The sequence below is a fragment of the Cryptomeria japonica genome, chromosome 3, assembly GCF_030272615.1.
Source record: "Cryptomeria japonica chromosome 3, Sugi_1.0, whole genome shotgun sequence".
In the NCBI taxonomy this organism is placed as follows: Eukaryota; Viridiplantae; Streptophyta; class Pinopsida; order Cupressales; family Cupressaceae; genus Cryptomeria; species Cryptomeria japonica.
The window spans coordinates 229,278,547-229,303,390 of NC_081407.1; the positions used below are offsets into that span (position 1 = coordinate 229,278,547).

Consider the following 24,844-nt stretch of genomic DNA (forward strand, 5'->3'; position numbering starts at 1 on the left):
TTTCACACATCGCCCCATTGAAATGGGGACCCCCTCTTTTTTGCTCGGTTTTGCCTGTTCTTCTCTCTGCTTTTAGGGTTTTGGGTAAGTGAGCAAGTCGTCTGGACTAGGGTTAAGCCTTAGGGTTTCCATTTTGATATTTTCAAGCCGAAGTCCAGTCATTTTTGGAAGATTATTGAGCATTCTCGTGTGGATTGCAATTTTGAAATAAGGCGAGTCTGTCAGGATGTCAGGTGTGTTCGTCTGGGTCCAGTCAGGATTTTGAAAGCAAGTTCAAATTTTGCCTAAGTGTTAATGATGGAATTATAAGATTTTGTTCGGGTGATTTTTGACCAAATTTTGGAAAGTTTGATAATTGACCCCTGGCCTTGGAGATGACCTAGTAATGCCTTGTGAAGTGACTGAAAGCCTAAATTCTTGATATTTTGGCCTATAGGGGTAAAATCGCTCCTGTCCTTTAGTCAAGGACCAGGGCGAAATTGGTATTTTATGCATCTTGGTTATTAACTTGTTTCATTTGTCTTGTGCAGGGTTGCCAGGAGATGCAGTTGAACATAAATAGGGGGTTTTTGAAGATTTTGAGACTCAAAAATGGCAAGTTTCAAGGTTTAAGGTTAAATCGCTCCTGTCCCTCAGCCAGGGACCAGGGCGAAATGGCCTACTTAGACCATTTTTGGTCTTAGTTGATCAAAATTAAGGCATCAAGGATGGAATAAGAGATGAAATCAACCTAATGGAGCATCCAGACTTAGTCATTTGCAATGAAAGTTGAACATTTGGCCTTAAGGGCAAAAATCGCTCCTGTCCCTCACTGAAGGACCGGAGCTTGTTTCTCAAAATTGCACTGTCTTTGCAGGACCAAGACGATTTTTTGGATTGGAAGAGATCAAGGAGGACATCTTTTGTCCATTGAATATAGTTTGAAGTAATTTGCAAGCAAGGAAATATGCTAAAATGACAAAATCGCTCCTGTCCCTCACTGAAGAACCGGAGCTCGAACACCAAGTTTGCCTTATTCTTGCAGGATTGAATGATTTCGCAATGTGGAAGAGATCAAGGAAGGTGCATTTTGCCTATTGAATATAACTTGAATGGATCCCGAAAGAGAAAATTTACCCAAAAAGTCAAGTTCGCTCCTGTCCCTTTGTCAGGGACCAGGGCGAATTTTAAAGATAGCTCCTGTCCCTCTCCAAGGGACCAGAGCGATTTTCTCAAAGGACAAGTTTTGGACCAAGGGAAAGCGAATTTCAAGCTAGAGATGAATGAAGGGCGACCCAACCAATCCGTCAAAGATGAATTTTGAAAGTTGGCGAAACACAATTGAGCTAATAAATACAAAATCACTCCTGTCCTTCAGTCAAGGACCAGGGCGAAATATACATTATCTAGCATTCCCTTCCGAATTTGGTTAAGTCCAGGCCAAAGGGCAGGATGGTAAAGATGTTTGGAATGCCTCAAAAGGAACGAAGTTGTAAATAACTCGAGAACTTGATGAAATTGCCCAAGGCGCTCCTATCCCTCTCCAAGGGACCAGAGCGATTTTCTTAGAGGACAAGTTTTTGGCGAAGAGGAAGAAAGTTTTTAGTTTGAGGCAAATAAAAGAAGGCGTAGTCGTTCCATTGAAGATAATTTTGAAGGTTGCAAGACGCAAAGTGAAACATATTTTGTCCTAGGCGCTCCTGTCCCTCTCCAAGGGACCAGAGCGATTTCCTCATGAAGCAAATTTCCCACAAAGTTAGAACAAGTTTCATGTTGGAGATGAGTGAAGGGGAGCATAATGAATCCATTGAAGATAGTTTTAAACGTTGGTAATGAATGACTTAGCCTATAGAGGTAAAATCGCTCCTGTCCCTCTGCCAGGGACTAGGGCGAAATATAGATTATCAAGTTGTCCCTTCCAAGTTTGGTCGGATCCAAGCCAAGGCACAAGGTGGCGAAGATGTTGGAAGGTGCTTCGAAGGAAAGCAAGGTTACAAAGACCACGAAAAGTGATGAGAAATGACTAAGGCGCTCCTGTCCCTCTCCAAGGGACTAGAGCGAAATATGCAAGTGTGTCCAATTTTGAGGTGTCGCTTCCGTTTCAAACGTTCAAGAAGGAGTAAGAGACACTATTTTACATTTTGAAAGCAATTGAAAGTTGATATGATCAAGGATTAGCACAAGGAACAAAAGTTCGCTCCTGTCCTTCACTGGAGGACCAGGGCGATATTCATTGAAACAATCATTTCCTTCCTAGACCACGTCAAGGCAAGGCCATGCAAGATCGAAAATGTCTTTAGGAAAATGATGAACAAGGGGTTAACATCGAAAGTCAACAATTTTGAGCTCAAACACAAAGTTCGCTCCTCTCCCTCTCCCAGGGACCAGAGCAATATTGTTAATATTCCAAAATCCTCCCATGATTAGGCGCCAATATTTTCGAAATGCATTAAATGCTAAAAATCGATAAAACTTGAAATATTTAATTGAATTAGCATTTAAAAATAGCGCATGAGGCATTTAATGATTAATTTAGCCTTTTTAAAAATTGAAATTATTAAATACAAAGGCATTAAAATTAATTAATTATTAAATTAAATAAAAAGAGAGCACTTGGGTTTTATTTTAAATGTTTTTACAAAAGTCGGCCTCCTCTTTTTATTTAAATTTTGTTATTATTTGCCTTATTTCCAAGTCGGCCTATAGGGATTGCAAAGAGGTGAGCGCCTATATAATGAAGGTATGTGAGCATGTTTTAACCATCATTCAATCATTGTTCATATGCGATTTGGAGAGGCGAATAGGGAAGTGCGAGATCTCATCAAGAGGAGTGCGAACTTTGTTTATGGTGGAGCGAATTTGCCCTCAAGGTGGTGAAGTTAATAAAGGAGACGCATTTGCTAGAGGAAGCTCACGTTGAAGACTTCAATCTTCATTTTGCCTAGGCGAATTTCCTAATTTTGCATCCTTTTGTTAGAGTTAGCTCTCAAAGTGAGTTATGGCGAAGTTCCCTTGTTCAAATTTTGAATTTTAATCGTCCTAGTCTCAGTCTTGAATTTTGAATTTTGAAATTTTGAATTTCCAGTAGCTCAATCATATTTAGGAAATGATAACTCAAAGACTTATCATGAAGTTTCCTAAATTCTATCTTTAATCTAGTCTATATTTCTCTATTGCAAAATCTATTACTCATTATGAAATGTTGTGTAGGTGTCACGATGGCGACCCCAAAGGCAGGAGCATCTACCAGTCGTCCAGCCCTCATGAAGGAAGATCAGGAGAACGAAGAATTGGAGACCAAGATCGTGTCTAAATGGAGCAACATTTGAGATACCAACTTGGGAAACTTCAGTATGAAGAAGTTTCAAGAGGTCCCTTACATTGGCAAGCCATCACCTATCGCGAGAAGAATAATTGAAAGTGGCATTATCAAGGCGGTCGGCTTCCCTCCAGCAATCCAGTGCCATGAGTTGATGATCGAGTGTGCTCGCCATTATGATCCACAGTCCAGATCGATCGTGTCCAAGGAAGGAAACACTTTGGCTTATCTTTCAGAGGAGGCTATCAGTGAAGCTCTTCACCTGCCAGAACATAAAGATATGATTTATAAAAGCTTAGAAGGAGCCAGGTCCATGTACGAAGATGATCCAGACACTTGCTTGAGCATCATCAACAAGAATTGGTTACTCAAGAGTCGTCCTCGCCTGAGCAAGATTCCGAACACACCACATAGGATTGACTTCCAGGAGGAGTACAGAGATTTGATAACATTACTCAACCGAGTCACAGGAGCTCCTCAAGCCTTCTATTTTGAGAAATGGATGTTCTACTTCATCCAAGTGATAGTTCAAGGAAAAGGAACAATTCACTGGGCTAGAATGATTAGCCATTGCTTGGACGTGCAGTTAAGAAGACTGAAGGCTACCAAGTCTTTCTACATGAGTTCATACATCATGTATGCCTTGATCAGGAGTTTTGAATATGCAGGACTGCCTCACAGAGGAGTGATCGGAAGAGGGCCCGGGGAAGTCGGAGTTTGTGATTCCTATGTTCATTTGCATCATCCGCCAGGAAGTGACTACAAGCTAGTCAATGATACCTTCACGATGAACATCACTAGGACATTGCAAGGCGGGATTCACAATCGGCTATCTCAAGATGCACAAGAGCTTGTAAAGAGGTACGGTGCTTGGTTCATCCAATTTCAGAAGTTTACATATATCAGAGTTCATGGATGCCCTACACCTCCCTATATGTTGCCGAGATATCCGACAGACAGAATTGTGTTACTTGAGGTAACTAGACAGTTGGCAGCTTATGCGAAAGCATTCAGACACAGACATGGAAATGGAGTTCCTGTTCCTATCATACTAGGAAATTCAGTTGAGGTATGTCCTAATGCTCTAGCCATGGATGATGCAGAAAAGGAGTTAGCTTTATATTCATTTTCATTCTTTGCCATGAGAGAGAGTTTCGATCCTTATGGGTATATAGAAGAGACAGTCGGAAGGAAATACAAACATGAACCTCAAATAGAGGATTTTGTGATGAATCTCTCAGATGATCTTGAAGTAAAAAGAAAGATGCATTCTAGATTGCCTTTAGACTTCATCAGGAAATGCAAAATTTATAGAGTGGCCGACCAAGCTCAAGACAGTGGCAGACATCTCTAATCATCTTATGACCAAGAAAGCAAAGCAGTGAGGCTAGATTGGAATGAACCTGAAATTTTGGATCTAGATACCTTGATGGCTCCAGTTTTGTCTTGTACTCGCAGATGGGTTGATGTGCAACATCAAAAGTTAAGAGAGTAGGGCATATCTATGACTTTTACTTTGGAGGAAAGGCCAGGCGAAGGAGGAGCAAGTGTGAGTGAAGGTAATCCTAATCCCAGAAACACAAGCGAAGGCAACCTTCGAAGCGTAAGTGAAGGCAATCCTCATCCTAGAGGATCGAAGAGGAAAGAGAGACCTGAAAAAAGAGAATCCTCCAAGAAGAAGCAAGAGGCCAATCGAGATCGTTCATCCGGCACATCTTCTCGACAAGAGAAGAGGACACTTGAAATGGAAGAATCTATGGAATCAATGGTACAGAACGATAAACAGGGAGAAGGACAGGCACCTCAACGTTCGTCAAGTCAAGTTAATGAGTTACATGAAGACAAGAATGATGACGAAGCGACATCTCCTCTCAGAGAAGAAGAAACATTGCCTAAGGAGATACAAGTTAGAGAAACAAGATCTGCCATTCCAGATTGGTTGAAGGAGAGACTAACAAGGGTGATTGTGATTGAGGACGAAGATAATGTGATTGATTTAGAGAGCCTTGTTGGAAATTCTCAGGAAGTGACAGAAAAGAGGAAAGCTACTAAGATGTCCAAGATGATCAGAGATGAGACAGGATCCAGGAAGTTACAGATAGCTACACCAGCAGTGGACAAGTATGAAGGTGAAATCCTTGCAGAAGAATATGATGTAGAGACATTTGAGCTTGGTCCACTCATAGCCGAGCAGACATTGGATGATGCCACTGATTCATTTGAGGCACTTAAGGACAAGCTTAGAGAAGAAATGGAAAAGAATAGAAAGCTTGAGCGAGAGGTTAGTGCTTGGAGAGGCTACTTTAGCCATCTCAATCAGCCTTTGAGGCGTCCGGATCCAGCAATATCTCCTGCGCAGGCACTTCCCTTTGAATCAATTGGTGAGGCAGAGAGAGTCAGGAGTTTGGTCCAACTTATGAGTTCTTGGATTGACAAATCCCATACAGTTGCTATTGAATTTGCAACAAGAATGATGCAGACTATTCATCGGGCTATTCAGGTTCTTGAGATCATCCACAACCTAGTGATAACTGTAGTTGCTTTTGCTCATACTAAGGATGTTATCATTCCTGTCCTGCAAGTAATCAGACAAACATCAAGGAAGGTCCTAGCACAAGAAAAGATAATGGATGGAGGACCTCATAGTTTACTTCAATGGTCAACTTTACTCCAGATGAAGGAAGTCCTTTTTGAGGACATCAGTAACAAATGCAATCAAGTTGAAGAGATTATCCATCCGATCCAGGACAAAGTGTTTGAAGTATTATGTACTATTCTTGGCAGGAGGATTGCAGTTGAGACAGATGTGGATTTGCAAGAATTAGAAGATAGAGTCAAGGTCATCTTTTGCAAAGATGAGAATGTTATTACAGATGAGCAACGGGATCATATGTTTGCTACCATGCTCTTGATTGAGAAAATCAAGGAACTTGAACCTGGATGGGACGCTGCTCTTCTCAAGGCTTTTGATCAGGTCATCCACTTGGAAGAACGAATGAGGAATCTTCCCGAGATTCCAATTGCTGAGATCGAAGGAATCGTGTCTAGATTCATTGCATATGCTAAGAAAGAGCATTGGAAAGGAAATAAGATTCTAGAAGAAAGGTTGTTATAGATGATGTGGCACCTTAATTTTCATTGGTCTATGTCTCCTAGGATTTTGTGCCAAATTTAATATTTTGGCTATGCATTTAATATTGTTCAATAAAAAGGGGGCTATTTGTAATAAACCCTAATTAGGGTTTAGGTGTCATAATCTTGGCCATTGATCTTCTTTTGATCTGGACCGTTCATTGTAATTGAGGATGCTATTTATACCCTCATTCATTTTTATATAGATAAATAGATATAGAATTCAGAGAGGGCAATAAGAAATAGTTAGAGTTTTGAGAAGCAAGTTATTTTGTAGCAAGATTGAGCTTTGAAGAAGGAATTTCAAACAATTGTTGTTCATGATGGCTTTGAGATCAATAAAATATTGAAGTTATGGTGTTTTATTGCAATTCTTGTGGTTATCTTCATGGTTGTTTACTTTCTTGAATCATTCTCAGTCAAAGTAGTATTTAAATTTGAAGGACCGAGTGTAGGGCTAGATCTTTGGTGAGATTCATACTCCAAACCACTAGCTTCTTACTGAGTGTAAGGACGCCTTGTGTGGTCGACTGGAAATATTTGGATTGCAAAAAACCTTCATTCATCATTGAGTCATTGATATGTACCTTCATGGTAGTACCTATGATTCTTGATGATTTGAAAAATCATTATTCACCTTAGAAGATCGCATCAGTTTCAGTAAAGTTGTAATTCCTTGGCGATACTGAAGTTGGTAGAATCTTGCCAAGATTAGTCCACGTTGGGTCATTCTTAGGATTAGATTAGAATTTAGCTCTTGCAAGCCTTACTCTTTTGATCTTTTTTTTGGAATTCATTAGTATTAGGAAAATCTTGTTCCTGCAATTCGGATACGTAAGTCCCCTTGATGACACAGCAATCACAACGACCACTGGTGCTTATCCACACGTAGAGACCCTACATAAAAGAACATTGGAGTCACCCTGATTGATCCTTTTTGCGACATCTTCAGCAATCAGAGACTTTATTCAAGAGAGGATAAGGTACCTTTGGGTATTTTATTCTGTGTATGATTGTGTACAAAATACACGTCAACACTTAGTTAGGCTAAAACCACCATTAACAAATACATGGATGGATATGTGTTCAAGATAGACAAAGGTAGAGCTACGATAAAGGAATCTAATTTGAACTCCTTTTAAATTTGAGAAAAAAACTAGATAACAATGATTTTTAAGGAAAACTACACACTCAAATTGATAATAAATGGACTAACAAAAGAAGGTCTATTTCAGTTTTCATGAAGGCAATGTGACACACAAGTTTTCTTTTACACACCTCAAAATAAAGGATCATGCTCTCGATTTGATGGGGGAGACTATCTAACTACTCAAAAGATAAGTAGGGATTTTCAAAATAGAAAGTGTTCAACAATTATTTTAGAAGAATTTCTATCCCATTGGGTTACAACACAATAAAAGTTTAAGTGTTTAAGATCACACCATAGAATCCCCTAAAAACACAATAAAAGTTTAAGTGTTTAAGATCACACCATAGAATCCCCTAAAAAAACATGTCAATGTGCATGGTCTAATATGATGAACAATTGCATAAGGGACTACACCCATGCATAAGGAAAAGAATAATCTACAAACATCCTCAAGATCTTGGCGAAGTATGTGCACAAGCATACTGGGCTAAAGATAAGAAGAACCTATGTGTTGATGAATAATCTAAGCAAAATAAATCAACAAGTCAGCCTAAGATACAACAAGATTGACAAAATAAATCCTAAAATACAAATAAGCCACAAGCTAAGAAGGTTGAAACAAATTTGAATTTTGTAAGGATGCAAACAACCATTGTAGTCTTTTTTTAAGAGATAAGCATTCTAACATGAAGTGTTGGAAGTTGCATCATGACTTACACCCATATAGGGAACTTTCAAGATCCCATAGGCTTACCACTAAAGAGGGAAGTAGAGCATGACTCAACTACTGCTCAAATTTTTGTAGAGGCAATCTCTTTTGGGGAGTGATCAATTAAAGAAACAACTTCAAGAAGCGTTGGAGCAACGAGTCATACACCCAAGCACATCACCTTTTTAGTCACACATTTTCATGGTTCAAATGAATTGCTCTTGAATAATGAATAAAGATTGTACATCTTTCAAGACAATTAACCCCAAAAGCATGTATCCACTCCCACTGATTAACAATCTACTTCAACATGTCAACAAAGAATCTTCTCTACCCAACACAGATACATATACATAGAACAGATACATATACATATACATAGTTATTATCTCATATACTATATACATATACATATACATAGTTATTAATAATAATAGTGATGTATACATATATATATATAGTTATTTATGATAATAGTAATATTTGCTTTGGTTGACATATATTTCAATGGCTCCACACCAATAGAGATCAAAGGGGAACCTCCTCCCCTTCATATTAAACTTAGAAATCACTTAATAAACTTATACAACATAGAAGCCAAAAATGAAGTTCAAGAGCCACCACTTGGGATTCCAACTTAAGATTGACACTTTGGGGATTTGAACATGGATCTCCATCATAATAACCTTACGGCCTTGTCATTTAAGCACAACCCCATTGAAATACATATATATGCATATACATGTACACATATGCACCTACACACACACACTTGTATATATAGATTGTAGTCTCAAAAATTAAACCTCGTATAATTCTATGCTACATAAGCACCTCTGCTTTACGCTAATTAGAGATCTTCATCGCCTTGTCCTTTTGTCCATCTCACATGCCCTGTCAACCTCCGCCTTGTCCTTATCTAACATGGCTGACTATTTGACTCGTAGATACTAGCACACCACGGAGACATTCGCGCATTGTGCTAGCGTCCCACGAATCTGACAGTCTGAAGGTGGTCGTTTGAGCATTATACCTACACCTGGAAGATGCCTATAATGCCTCTCCACGACCACCAATGTCCATTTTCGTCCCAACATATTTATCTTCCCTTTTGGAGCTCTTATGTCTCTTCTGGTTGCTTCTCTAACTCTCTCCTTGGAGTTCTATTGGATCTCCACTTGCTCATTGTCTCATTTCAAAGATCTCTCTATAATTGTGTCCTTTGGCTCTTGCATATGTCATTCTTTGAGGAAAACCAGCTTGTTGTTCTTCTTCATTCGGCAAGCTTCTCGCTTTGGGTGTGGAAGGGGAGTCTTCTTCTTTCTCCATCTGCTATTATCTCCATAGCATACTTGTTAAGATATTGTTGTTGCATCTTTTATCTGTTATTTCATCTATCTATCTTGGTTGTCTGTGGAGGTGGAAACATTGAAACAGGGGTATGACTGTGGCAAGCCTCTAAATCACAGCCACAACATTTCATCTTCGTTCGTCATGTGTGCAAGTTGCCGAGTAGATTTGGGGAGCTCACTGGAGACTGCAAGCGTGGACCAATTGTGAGATTACATCACTTCCCTCGTTCTTTTTCATTACTTAATAGATAGTCGTATTTGCTTTTCACGTCATTATTTTGTTTAGTTTCTATTTGGGCACGTTTCTGTCACAGGTCGTCTTCTTTATGGCCTATGTGACTCTGTTCGCACAAGACACCAACATGCTGCTATGTCGTCTTAGAACTGTGCATGCATCCTCAGACAAAGTGTCACTGGGTCACATTAAAAGGCCTTTGTGACACATTCAGTATCATCTAAGGGGTACCTAATACTTCTACACTTTGTACCACATCCCGAGTGGAGAGATTGATTAATAAGTCCCTAATAGGTGTTCACTCGCCTGTCCGAGTGGTTCACTTTTTCCCCCTCTACATTTTGGTGAACCCAACGTAAAACAAAAGGCTAATAAGTCTATGGGTAAGATGAACAATGAATTACAGATTTACACTAATCCTTTTCCACCTCATTCATCTAACTTCATTTTTGCATCATCAGACTCCAAGTTGGGTGATGGCCCCTTCGTCAACATGGTCACTATCACTCCTATCTCGCCCCCTAGCCAGAAGATGTAATGTAACAAAGAAATATCATTCACACCTTTGGACCCTCCTTATAATGGGGAGCCCGCTCCATTATATATCCCAACTAAAATCAATAACTACATTACTAGTGTGATGGTGGACCCCACATGCTGAGTTGATGTTATCACAGAGGAAGCCTTGTTCATCAATGGCTAGCATAGGGCAAGATATGGTGAGTGTCAAGCCTTCGTTCGCACATATGATGGACTTCCCATCCCTCCTTTAGAAAGTACCACTTTGACGATCCTTATGGGACCCAAAGCAGTTTCTACCACTTTAGTTGTTATCCCTGTGTCGAATATGTTCCAAGTTAAACTAGGTATTCCCTGGTTGATCGCCATGGAAGAAATCCCATCGGTTGTGCATAAATGTCTGAAGTTTCCTCACGAGGGCATTGTACACACTATCCAAGACACTAGCTTTCAGCCACCGATTGCCCATGCAGATTTTTCATTAAATCATTTTTGGCTTTCTCTGGTAGGGCCCTTGACTTCCCATGGAGATCTACTATAATAAAGAATATTACAAATATAAGACGAGGGAGTTGGCTTCTTCATCGGCACGACCTGCAATGTCTTTACCTCCTCTTGCACCAGTTTTCGCTTCGTTTATTCTTGTGTTGGAGCGGGTTGTATCTCTTGCCCCTTCCTCATCAAGGCCTGAGGTTAAACCTGTTGCTAGGGTATACCTCCTCGCCAACCTAGGACCACACAACCTCAAGTGGTTCCTTTTGTTCCCACGTCCGTACTTGATACAAACAAAGGAAAGGCATTCGTGTTGCAATGTCTTTACCTCCTCTTGCACCAGTTTTCGCTTCATTTATTCTTGTGTTGGAGGGGGTTGTATCTCTTGCCCCTTCCTCATCAAGGCCTAAGGTTAAACTTGTTCCTAGGGTATACCTCCTCGCCAACCTAAGACCACACAACCTCAAGTGGTTCCTTTTGTTCCCACGTCCGTCCTTGATACAAACAAAGGAAAGGCATTCGTGTTGCCACATACCTAATATAGACAAAGGAAAGGCATCCGTGTTGCCACGGTCCTCATCCCGACCTCCCTTTGAGCTTCCCATCCTTGTTGATATCCCTCGTCCTGCCTAGTATGCTAAGAATAGGCGTTCACTTCATGTTTGCTCATCTCCATTGGCTCCCACATCACAATCTAGGGTGCCCCTGTTCCTCTAATTGCTCAAGTAAAATGAAGGACGCTCGTAGCTCTGGACGTGAGACCTATATCAACTATACCTCCTGCTTTCATCAATTGGGATTCCTCCCTCGCCGGTTCTCCCATGGAGCACGATGCTGCTAAGCCTCCCCAAGTTTTTGTTCCTAGACCCCATTTACGTCGTAATCAACGAGCATGTGAGCGCAACCGTCATTAGCACATGATGGCCCATGAGTGTGAGGCCACTTCGAGGAATATGAGTGAGCCAAGTTGTCTGTCCCTGCCACTTCTATGCCTGCTTTCGAGCCTGCTAACCTTGCTCCTGCTTCATCCTCTGTCCTATTGTTGCCCGCTCCAGGGACTATTAACGAGCCTCGCCCTAAACCAGTACAAGTCTTCATCACCCCTTCCTTGGAGCCTCCTTTGAATACCTCCTTGCCAGATGTTCGTCCATTTTCCTAGCCTGTGGATATGCTTCATACACAAGTACTGCCCAATGTAGCCCTATCTGCTCCACTTGCTTCGCAGCCGCCTCTGCATTAGAGTTTTCCTGGGGCACTCAAACTCACTATGATTGACTAGATGCTTTCACATCTACAAAAGCCAAAGTGAAAGTTCAAGCAAAGCCCCATGCCCAAGTTTCACCACCGGAAATCGGCTCCGACACCTTCAATTTCTGTTTCTTTACCTATTTCTGTTCAGTTTCATTGTTTGTATCTATGTGTTTTGTTGAGGACGTTCCGCCTTCTCCATAGTTTGCTTCTACCCCTCTTTCGGAGGTCAGCAGTGCGGCTCCTATTTCGTCGCCTCGGGCTAAATCACCCGCCTCTGCTAATGAGAGGTGTTTGTTTGAGTCTTTAGAGGATATCTCGGCACTATCGACAATCTTTATGCAATCGTTAACTCTCTCCTCTTAGGGGCTCTTGAACAAAAATGTGGAAGTTGCCTCGTCCTTAGCTCTTACTGCTAGTGTTGTGCTCGGCACTGGCCTCGCAGTTGTCCCCCTTGGCCTCGACCTCCCTCCCCATATGATCAAGTTTGGGAGGATGATGACCAGTTGGTGTATGACCTGTAGGATGGTACCTCTTTTTCTTTATCTTGTAGCTTAGAGCATGCCTATCTGTGTTCCCCTATGCTTGCTTTATATGTTTGTTCCCTCCCAAAGGACCCAAGTCACCCCATTGGTACTTGGAAACGAGAGGTTACCTATCTTTTTGTATTATGTGCTCTCTTGAAGGACCCAAGTCACTTCGTAGGTGCTTGGAAACATGGGATCTTGTAATGTCCCTTTTTGGCTAAGTCGGGGAATAGGGAATCCAATCACAAAGTTCTTTCCTAAAAATCCTTAAATTGAGAATATGGAAATGATATTAATATTATTTCAATAACAATTTCTAAATAGAAATCACTGCTATATCCAATATAAACCGGTACAATTATACAAAGATGATCTAGAGGCTAGTCTTCTCTGATTTGGCAATGGATAGTATGCTATAATGTGCTGGGATCTCTGTTTGGATTGCTATTTTAGATATTAATGGATGTAAAGATTATTGAAAATGTAACAATAATGTTTACAATAAATAAGAACTATAGGTGCTGTGTCTGACATATTTCACTGGTAAATGTGTGTCCAAAAGCCAAGGGCTTCTTGCTCAATAAGAGTGAATTCACAAAGGATGAAATAAGAATTAAAGGTATCTGATGCTCTTGGGAGAATGGCATCAATCCCCATTATGTATCTACAAACTCGAACAGTTATATTCTTTGGATGTGACGGGGTGTCTCCCTTCCTTAATCGTCTCCTTTCATAAATAATGATTAATACCTTGATAACATCTTTTCATTACTATTTGCTAAGTGACTTAATCGCTGCTATCATTACTCTCTTGAATCATATTACTCCAAGATTTATATAGATCGCATTTCTCCCAATTAATGGTTATTTCTTTGACTAATCAATGTTCTTTAGTCTCTTTACCTGGTCGATACTCTTACGTACTATATTTGAAGATTATTTATGGTCCGATCTGACAAATGGTTTGATTGAAGCATCTATGTTTCTGTATACTATCAATCGTATGAGTATGTCTAATTCAATAGTGAATTTTGTGTTGCATGCTCATTAACCCTCCTTTAAATGGAAGATCAACTTTTTACACCTTGGATACTTGCAAGTCTTTATGCCTTGTGGGAATAAGATGATCTCCTCAATGTGTGTTACTTACAATAGATATACAACCGAATATTGGTACTATGTACACTTGTTAATTCCTAACTACTTAAATTGATCAAGATTGACACCCTTGATCACATAACTATTCATTATGTGTTTATGTTCTAAGTCACTAATGGGAACATCACAGATTTTCTGTCGTGATATTCTTCTAATTGTTAATCGCCCTTCTTCCATTTGTCGTATATTGATTTTTCGATATCGAGTGCAATGTGAAGTGTTGGGAGCATTTAGGCTCTCTTCCATGTTGACCCAATTTTTCTTTTCTCTTTGTTTTCACATGCTTTCTTCATACGATCCATAAAGTTTGGTACCATGATGAAACACCCATATGCACCTACATATCATCTCATTTTATTGCTATGGGTTCTGATGCTGAATCAGCAGATTTCCATGTGCCTTCATGTTTTTGTTAATGTTGTGGGTGCTATGTGTCATTTGTTCCAAGGTAGCATTCCACGGACATCTCATTATGTTGACGTGACACAACATCCCTTCTCCTTAAAATGATGTGTTTCACACATACCATTCTAAGGGAGGGCCTTCCATGCTTTCATATCTCTATATTTTTTGCATTTTTGCATCATCATATCTACATTTTGCATTATTTCGTTTGCCTTCAATGAGGGCCAAACCACTTGATCTATTATCTCGTTTGCCTTGGTGGAGGCCAAACCACTAGATCTTATCGCCTTTTGTGGGGGCCAATCCACTCTATCTACGGTTGCCCTATCATACGACTATCTAGCATATCTTGCTACCTAGATCGTATTGCCTTTTGTGGGGGCCAATCCACTCTATCTAAGGTCGCCCTATCATATGGCTATCTAGCATAACTTGCTACCCATACAAGCAAAATCTTTTTTATCTTGTGATCTAAGGTCACCCTATTGTATGGCTATCTAGAATAACTTCCTACACATACCAACAAAATCTATTTATCTTTTTATCGTTATCTATTATCTCAGGGTCTGTCGTATTGTGTTATTTGCTTTTCCATCTAACATGATTGTCTGCTGCTAACATGTTTTGACGGAACAACCCAACAACATCTTTCAAAGATTCAGGACTCTTCCCTTGGGGCATCTCTGCACGGGTAGAGGATTCTTCTTCCCCTTCATATCTCGATAATCTCTACTTTAGCTCGCATCTGGATAATAATATGCTCGCTAAAGTGAGGACAAAATGTAGTGTCGAAAATTACACCTTGTATAATTCTACGCTGCATAAGCGCCTCCACTTTACACTGATTGGAGATCTTCTTCATCGCCTTGTTCTTTTGTCCATCTCACTTGCCCTATTAGCCTCCGCCTTGTCCTTTTCCGACCGGCTGACTATTTGACTCATAGACACTAGCGTGTCATAGAGACGTTCGTGCGCTGCGTTAGCATCCCACGAATTTGATAGTCTAAAGGTGGTCGTTTGAGCATTACACATGCACCTAGAAGATGCCTACAACCCCTCTCTGTGACCACTGACGTCCGTTTTCGTCCCGGCATGGTTATCTTCCCTTTTGGAGCTCATTTTGTCTTTTTGGTTGCTCATTTGATCTCTTTGGTTGCTTCTCTAACTCTCCTCGGAGTTCTATTGGATTTACACTTGCTCATTGTCTCATTTCGAAGCTCTCTCTCTCATTGTGTCCTTGTCTCTCGCATATTGCTACCATTGTCATGCTTTGAGGAAAACTAGCTTGTTCTTCTTCTTCATCCAACAAGCTTCTCGCTTTGGGTGTGGAAGGGAAGCCTCCTTCTTCCTCTATCTTTTGTTATCTCCCTAGCATACTTGTTAAGATATTGTTGTTGTATCTTTTATCTGTTATTCCATCTATCTGTCTTGGTTGTCCGTGGAGGTGGAAACACCAAAACAAGGTTCTGGTTGTGGCAGGCCTCTAAATCACAGCAACAACATTTCGTATCTATTCGTCATGTGTGTAGATTGCTAAGTAGATTTGGGGAGCTAACTAGAGACTTCAAGCATGGATCTCATTCCCTCTTCTTTTTTCATTACTTAATAGATAGTCGTATTTGCTTTTCGCATCACTATTTTGTTTAGTTTCTATTATTTGGGCACATTTCTATCATAGATTGTTCTCTGTACGGACTTTGTGACTCTGTCCGCACAAGACGCCAGCGCGTCGCGCTATTGTCTTATACCCGTGTGTGCGTCCTCATACAAAGTGTTACTGGGTCACATTAGAGGGCCTCTATGACACGTTCAGTGTCATCTAAGGGGTACCTAACAATTCTACACTTCATACCGCATCCCAAGCAGAGAGGTTGATTAGTGAGTCCCTAATAGGTGTACACCTACTTGTCGAAGTGGTTCACTTTTTCCCCTACATGTGTGTGTGTGCGTGTATATGTATATGTATATATATGTATATGTGTGTGTGTGCATGCATGCGCGGACGAGCATGCACGTGTGTATATACATGTGTGTCTATGTGTGTATATAACTCCAAGTGCACTTCAACAACCATTTTTGAAAATGGTGTATCGATACCTATTCCCATCTCCCTACCAAAACTTTCCCCTATTTCCTGGTATCTATGTTTTAAAGTGCTCTATAAAGCTATAGTTAAGTACCAAATTTGTAACAAAGAAATGTATACAATTGTATAATCTGTTAAGTTCCTCAAGGAGCTAACTTGAAGAGCTAATTGAGGAACTAATTCAAAGAGCTATTTGTATAATATTTTGTTGCATATAGATTCAAAATGGATTGTTTTCTTTTCTCACTCCTTACTAGAAAACAATAAAAAGGACATTTGGATGCATTTTTGTTTGCATAATTCTATTATTTCAGATAGAGATTCAAGTGTTTTGGTGAAGCTTTGGACCATCTTGTGGAGCAATTGAGACCAAGTTGAACGGATGTGTAGCTTTCCTTTCTCAAACAAAAGTTGTAAGTAGAACATCAATTCAAATGATAAAATGCTATGAGAAATGAGCATAAAGAATGTGATATTAATCTTTGGCATACAAGCAACATTCTTATAATAAGCCATTTCATCCATCCATTGATAAATCTTACCTTTTGAATTTTTCTGCACTAGGATGGCAAAAATAAGGAAAAGAGCAAGATGCAAAGGTGACTAAAGGGCACAAAACAAATCAAAAGGCTTAAACAAATCCATCTTAAAGTGTGGGAACAGTTGGAGAAGTTTCAAGCCAAGTATAAGACTAGTCATGAATAGCCCTATCAAGAATAAACATTCGAGGTGAGAAATAATTGCAAATGTGGTGTTTGCATGTGTCATGGCAATTACATAAATATCAATATGCTATGTTGCAATTTTGTCCTAACATTCGTTGCATCTTCACCTATTTCAAAAAAGCTAATATATGACAGCAATAAAGGGTACCTCCGATATTCCTTTTCGTAGGCTTCAATCCAATTGTAGTACAAGAGTTTGAGATGAGGGTTGGTGAGTTATAGTTAGTTGATGAGAAGATTTGTTGGTGCAAAGATCAGCAGGGTGGATGTTTCAGCTATAAGATTGTGCATAGTTTATCTGAGCTCTATAAATAATACATTATATAATTATAAATTATCCATTTTTGTTTCATACAACTACAATATCATTCCAGTTCCAGCAACTTAAGAACACTAATTGCATTCCAAATATCTGTCGATTTGAATCATCCTTCAAATAAGACAGCACTAAAATTTCTGGTTTCTAGATTAAAACCTGTAGACTCTAGTAACTGTTATCATAAGGTTATCGTGCTTCGTTGTTTCATTGGATATTTTTATCTTCAATCCATATACTATCCGTGAATGATTTCAGTCATAAGAAAAACCTCAAAATTCAACCTCATACAATAAATCCAGCCAGGATTTAACAAAAAAGATCGTTAACTTGTTCAAGAAATGACTTCCACAGAAAGCACAAATACATCAGTTAAAACATTTCAAAACCTGTAAAAAATATAGTGATGTCAGATTTCAAGTTTCCACAATCCATTATACTGATGTCATTCAAGTGAGATTCTTCAAAAAATGAGCAAAATTAATATCTAATATACTGTCAAAAAAATGTTAGCTGATAACTTGAAACTTCATAATCCATCTTACATTGTAAATAAAATAAGGTTTAAAAAGAAAGACCATAAGTACGTTAAAAAAAATGCTCCAAAAATGAAAATGCAGTAGATAGTCCACAAACACGGTTCAAAACCATTCATAAAATCCACTCAGTTGAGATCTTCTAAAAATCTTAACAAACTTGGCATCTCCTTAATTGTACAAAAATGCATTTCAGTTACTAAAGTTAAAGCCCCTCAAAATTGATCCTCATAGCAACTATAATGAAGACTACAGTTATGTGCTTAAACAGTTTTATTTTCCTTTGATTAAGGAAAATTTTGCACTGTGCAGAAGATATTACAAAAAAGCTTTTGTCCTATAAGACCAGGAAAGCCTAGGGACAAAAAGATAGGCTTCACAAGAGTTCTTAAAAATGTTTTAAGAGCAGAGAAAAACACATGCATCAGGCAAGCACAGTTCAAAACCAACAGAAAGTATAATGCATATAATTAACAGCAATTCTTCTAATGTTTTAAACTTTAGAAAATAAAGTTAATTGCATACCATAAATACAACTAGAATTTATGAAAAAGGTTTAAGAATATGTTCTCAACTTCACTGTAAGAAAAGGCTTGAATAATGCAATTCCTATAAGAAAAGGCTTCAACAGCAAAACACAGATACTCAAGGCAAACTCACTTCAAAACTGACCAATACAGCACAAGCATATTACTAAAATTCTTCAAAAGAGACTCAACAGATTTTCAATCTCCCACACTATTTGAAAGAGATTTCAGCTATTGAACTAAACAAACTAACTAAAAATTTGTATGCATACTATAAATGCGGCTATATTCTAAGAAAATGAACACAACATGTCCTCTAAAATGGATTTTGAGAAAAAAATGAAATAGACTCACCAAGCAATGAGAGTTCAAGATAGGCCAGAACAAAACGCAGACATTAATTAAGATGTTAAAAAACCTTAAACAAAACATGAAGCTCCTATGTTATTTGAATTATATATTGGATGATGAAGGAAAAAAACCTAAAATTTTGTTTGCACACTACAGATGTAGCTAAAATTTAGGAAATAGATATGAGTATGTACTAGTTTGTAAAATTATTTTATATCAATTTGGATGCTTTAGTGAGTGTCAAGGATAATGAGCTCTATTAGGGTTCCGTGTTTTTCTTTTCCCTTTAATGTCTTTCACAATTTTTTGGGATACGTATTTTTTTTGTTTCGTTTTCCTTTAATGTCTTTCACAAATTTTTGGGATTTTGATCTCTAGTTCCACCACCAATGGCTCATGGAAGGGGGAGAGGCCACCTCCCCTCCCATTCATTTAGGGACACAGTAGCTCAATCTAGGTCTTTGATTCAAGAGAAGAAATTGACGTTGTGATAGTAGCAATAAGAAAAATGAAGATCGATCAGGCAAGCAATGGATCAAATTCTTGCATGCTGACCCTTAGAATCCTCTTATTAATCTAGATGTGGAGAACTTCAAATATTATGTCTCCACATTCCAAGGTAGAAGTTTGATCTGTTATTTGAATTTCTTCAGCTCCCAACTTTTCTTTAGATAGAAGGAAATTGATGTTGTGATAGTAGCAATAGGAAAAATGAAGATGGATCAAGAAAGCAATGGATCGAGTACTTGCATGTAACCCTTAGAATCCACTTATTAATCTAGATGTGGAGAACTTCAAAAAAAGTCTCCACATTCCATGGGAGGAATTTGATTTGTTATTTCTTCGGATCGCAACTTTCTTTAGAAGAGCTTTATCTTTGGACCAGAAATTATTAGTAGACTAATGAAGAATTTGAACTTTGGTAAATGTAAACAATTTTACAAATGAATTTGCAAGAATGGGTTTTTAGCAATGGGCCTTATTTCTTCAGAAATGTAGGACTACTTAAGAAGCACTAGCACATGGAATTGAATTCTTCAAAGGAAATTCCTTCTATGGACCCTCGTTGGATACATATGTAAGACACCCCCCAAGATTTCTAGTCTCCTTATGTTTTTGAGATGATTGTCGAATCTTTGAGGTTGCTCATCAATATTTCTCAACTTATCATGGAGAAGACCCTCTCAATTTATGCTTATATCTGTGGAGAACTTGATCTAACCTCACCTCTCCAATAAATTATAAAACTAAAAGTTGGGATTTTGAATGCTCTCAAGCCCTACCTTATTAAAGTTCTCCCTTTAGATTCAAGAGATGCCACAAATACAATAATCTCATTCTCACTCATGAATGTCCCATTTTCAAAAGAAGACCCAAAATGATAAAAAGAAAGTTGAATGGATTAAGGATACAAAGCATTCCACCTAGCACAAGATGAAACAAAAAAATGAAAACAAGAACCATGGATCTACTACAGTAAGGCCACGGAGATCAATCAAACTAATCAAATTAATGGCATAGTAAAAGAAACCTAACATCCTTTGAATGAAGGAATGAATAATCCAAAAATACTAGTATTTATAATTAAAAGGGGGATCTAGAAAAAAATTTGGAGGACCTTGTCGATCCTTTTGCATTCCAAAGCCCTAAAAAGAGTATTAATAGGAAATTTCTATTTCTTTCTCATTCTCCTATTACTAGGGGAATGATGTACGATAAGAGTAAGGAATATCTAGAATCCCTAGAATTTTTTGGAATTAGTTCAAAGAAAATGGTATTGTGCATTCAATTCCCAATAAGAGAAAAGGATTTGTTGGCAACAATAAGGCAAGTCGTCCCAGTAGGAATGCAGCCTTACAAAGAACGACTCTAGCTAATGTTGTCGCTAGGCACCAGTCTCAACTGGAAGATGTCTTGACAAGTACCACAAAATCCATAGATGATCAATTAAGTTGTTTTCTCGGAATTTTTAAGGTTACTTAACTCCCCCCACATGAATCCTCCACTTCAGCAGCTCCTAAAGAGTTATTGCTTGGATCTTTTCAACAGGAAACTAATTTGTATCATAGGGATGTCAATCAGACTTCTCCTCATTCAAGCATGCTCTCTACATGCACACATTTCTTTTTCATGCATGTGTGCTTTGTTTTCCATGCATCCATTAATTTTTAATATGTGCACACAATACAAATGTATATGGACAGACTGCATACCTCTAGACATGTATGTTTGGCCTCAGCAATTACTACGTGCTAGGTTTAAGTTAACTTTTTTGGAAAGTTATCTTTGTCTCTCACATACTTTTTATATCCATAATTCCTGCATTCAGGCTTACTATTTCTGGGGGTTGTTTTAGAAGATAGTTGTCTCCCTTCTCAACATGTTTAGCTTTAGTCACATGTCATCTATTGTAATTTTTGGACTTGTCCCCTCTGTTTTTAATACATTTACTTTAACTTGTCAAAAAACAAAAATAAAATGAATATGCACTTGAAAAAGAATTTAGGAGGAAAAACCAACAGGCAAACCAAGAAAACATGATTCAAATTTAATGGAGAGGATAAAATGCAAGCTTCATACTTAAATTCTTCAAAAGCCATCTCCTACAGTGTACACAGAATTACATCAACTAAATCGGTCAAGAAACCCTTAATTTCATTCTAACACTATTTGTGAAGTTAAAATTTCAGAAAAATAAAAGAAAAATGAAGTGTCAATATTGAGCAAACACAATTCAAAGAGTGCAGAATATAAATGCAGTCACTTATCTGAGATTTTTCAAAAACTTTACGAAATAGACATAAAATACAGTCTCTACTAGATATTCTAGTTAAATTTACTAGAAAACAATTATTGCATTTGGAAAAGAAAGTGCAGATTTAAAATCAAAACTTGGCATAAAGAAAATGAAAATTACATGTTCCTACATTGTTAATACCTTATCTTAGCTTATTTACCTAAAACTAAGTAAAGTCAAATTGAAATTTTAAAACCTTGTAGTACTTGAGCACATTATAAATGTAGTTATAATTAACAGGCACAGGCACAGACAAGCAAGCATAGTTCACACCCCATAGCAAATAAAATGCAATCGTTAAATATAAATATTCTTCAAATCCCTAAACAAATTTACCCTTAACAAATTAGACATATTCAACGATGTCTACAAAAATATTTCAAATAAATTTAGTAGTAAAAAATTATGGCATCTGGAAAGAAAAACATAGATTTGAAATCAAAATTTGTCTTAAAGAAAACTAAATCAGAATTAACACAATTTTTCCACAACCTTGAAAATTTCATACGGTCCTACATTGTCAAAACTTTCTCTCAGCTGATTTACCCAGAAAACCAAATAAGATCGAATTCAAAAACCTTCTAATTCTTTAGCATAATATAAATGTAAGTATAATTAACATACATCGACAAGCAAACAACGTTCAAACCCCACTGCAACTATAATGCAGTCATTGAATATAAATGTTCTACAAAAACCTGAACAGCTTTACCATCTCCTACATTGTTGGAAAATTTAATTATACTAGTGTTGTCAAAAACACCCCAACCGAATGCCTTAAATCATATATAGAGATACATTTCAAAGAAAATACCACGAACATGCTCATTACAAAGGATTTAACAGCAAAGTATAGCAAATGAACCAAGGAAAAGCAGTTCAAGACTCCAAATAGGCAAGCATTAATAAAAAAAAAATTAATAATCCATAGTATAATACTAATCTCGGAAGCGTATGCCACCTAAATTTAGAGAAAGTAGAGACAGTGGTGGTTACATAGAAACAGAGCACAGGTTTGCAGTTAAGACTAGGTGTACGTAAATTGAAAACGGAAACTACACGATTTTTTTCCAAAACCTGAACAATTCGACACAGAATTACCGTCAAAATAAATATTCAACTAACTTACAGTAAACCTCGTAAGAATAGCTGCATTTTAGTGTACAGTTAAAATGTTATAAAACAAGAAAATGCGTAAATAAACTATAATACTTCCAAAACCCCGCAAAAAATTTGAAGTTCCTAAGAAAATTTTTAGTTAGATAAGTAAAACATCTTTGTGAAAAACATAGCAAGGATATATAGTTAAACCCCTTCACAAACAAAAAAGGAAGACAAAACGATAACTAAAATCCTTCCATAAACGTCAGCTATGACAAAATTGCCATCTACTAGCCCAGAATTCCAGCTCAACTTAGAACAAAAATTATGAAGAACAGAAGATTTCAGTTTGCAGTTAAGAAATCATCATAAACAAAATAAAGAAAATATTGCTCCAAAAACCTCCCCCAAAAATTTTTATAAAAATTACGTTAACACTACTATCTAGCTAAATTTAACAAGCAAACAAAGCACAGCCAAAAAGTTAGAAGACAAACAAAATGAAAGCAAAATTTATGTAAAATTCACCAGAGTTGGAACTGAAGCTCCTACATTGTCTCAATCATGTCTATTAATTTAACAGAAAAGTAAGCAAATAATGCAGAAATTTTACAAGAAAATTGCTCTGAAAGCTACGAATTCTGCCAAATGAGTACCTATTTCAAAGCCAAACCTAACCAGCAAAGCCTTCAGCTGCAGAAAACAACAACCAGCTCGTCACCCAGTGTCCATAATCATCACACACGGAAACGAATTGTCGTGGCATGTATAACGGAGAAGATCCCCCTGACCGCCGGTAATACAGTCCGAATGACTGACTACAGCCGGTTCGTTACATGTGGCAGTGGCAGTGTTGGAAATAGAATGGCATATTGACAAATTTACCTTGGAAATGTACGAATGAAAAGACGTGGTAAAGGAACGGAATCCGACGGCTGGATATTCATGGTACTGAACAACAGTTGCCCTGCCCCGTTGGATGGCACAAATGGAATTCAACAGACTCATAATTCTAGTTAATTAAAGAAAGGGTACATAGATAATGCTTAGAGAAAGTTTACCCCCTTAAGTTTTTTCACTTCAATTTATTTTACTTCAATTTATTTTTTCTTACTTTTGAGTGTGTGCTGCATCCCGAACATCGAAATTTAGTTATTTGTGCTTAGAACGAACTGACTCCAAAAAAAAGTTTACCCGGGAGGTAATTTATTGCACTCTTACACTCATGCCCGACTATGTTTCGTTCCGTAATTCATTTACGGCAATTATTAAATATTTACATTGTTTTAACATGAATGGAAATGATTGACATACGGTTTGTAATTCCTCTCTATTAATTTTGTTCTAAAATATTGAATAAATGTTTATTATTATATATTAAAGTATTCTTAATATAATGATTTTGATGTAGTAATTTATAGATGTGGGTCCTCGTAACTTTAGGGTGGACACTCAAAAGATATGCATACAATCAAGAATCAAACTTTAAGAATATTCTAAAGTTAATTATATTAGTATGGGATTACTTACTAGCAATCTTATTTTGGTGTAAAATGGGTATGTCAAGTAGGTATGGAAGGTTATGGAAGGTCAATTAGAAGGAAAAAAAATTAGTTAATTGGTTATTTTCATATGTTTATGCAATACATGAGGTCAATAGGGGGAAGGAGAGAGGTGGGGTAAGGAGATAGAGCTAGGGGATAGAAAGAGAGATATAGAAATATGGACCATAGAGATATAAGGAGATAGAGCTAAAGGAGAGAGGTATTTATTTAATAAACTCATGTTTCTCATATCATAGGACTCTTCAAAAGAGCAACTATATTTCTACTATGGTTATGATGGAGGAGAGATGTATCTATATGATAATAGTTTGCATCAAATTGTTGGTTGTAGGAATATTTGTTATAATCACAATGACACATTGACCAATGACAACTCAATGCACTTTGTAGCCATAAATGATTAAGATTGCTTCAGTTGTCTTGCATGACTAAAAATGCTCATCAATTGTAGATCCTGAATACCTTAGATATAAATTAATTAAAAATAATCATATAAATTTATTTATTAGCAAATATTCATAACTAATAATACAATAGAATTAAATTAATTACATGATTGATCCTTCTTTCCTACAAAATATCATGTTAGGTTCAAGGTCAAAATATGATAATATT

At 37.7% G+C, this 24,844-nt stretch overlaps 2 protein-coding genes across 3 annotated transcripts in view; both read right to left on the reverse strand.

Moving 5' to 3' along the window:
- The window catches only part of LOC131045088 (factor of DNA methylation 1), a 120,343-nt gene extending 96,863 nt beyond the window's left edge, over positions 1-23,480 (reverse strand). Inside the window, exon 1 of one of the 2 annotated variants that reach the window (XM_057978611.2) lies at positions 23,321-23,480. The gene's annotated coding sequence lies outside the window, so the exon portion shown is untranslated. The other variant, XM_057978610.2, reaches the window with a different exon arrangement.
- LOC131874050 (uncharacterized) overlaps positions 23,274-24,844 on the reverse strand; it is a 57,811-nt gene continuing 56,240 nt past the window's right edge. Inside the window, exon 3 of the mRNA XM_059217266.1 lies at positions 23,274-23,357. Within this exon, the coding sequence (XP_059073249.1) occupies positions 23,274-23,357 (84 nt within the window). The remainder of the gene's footprint in view (positions 23,358-24,844) is intronic.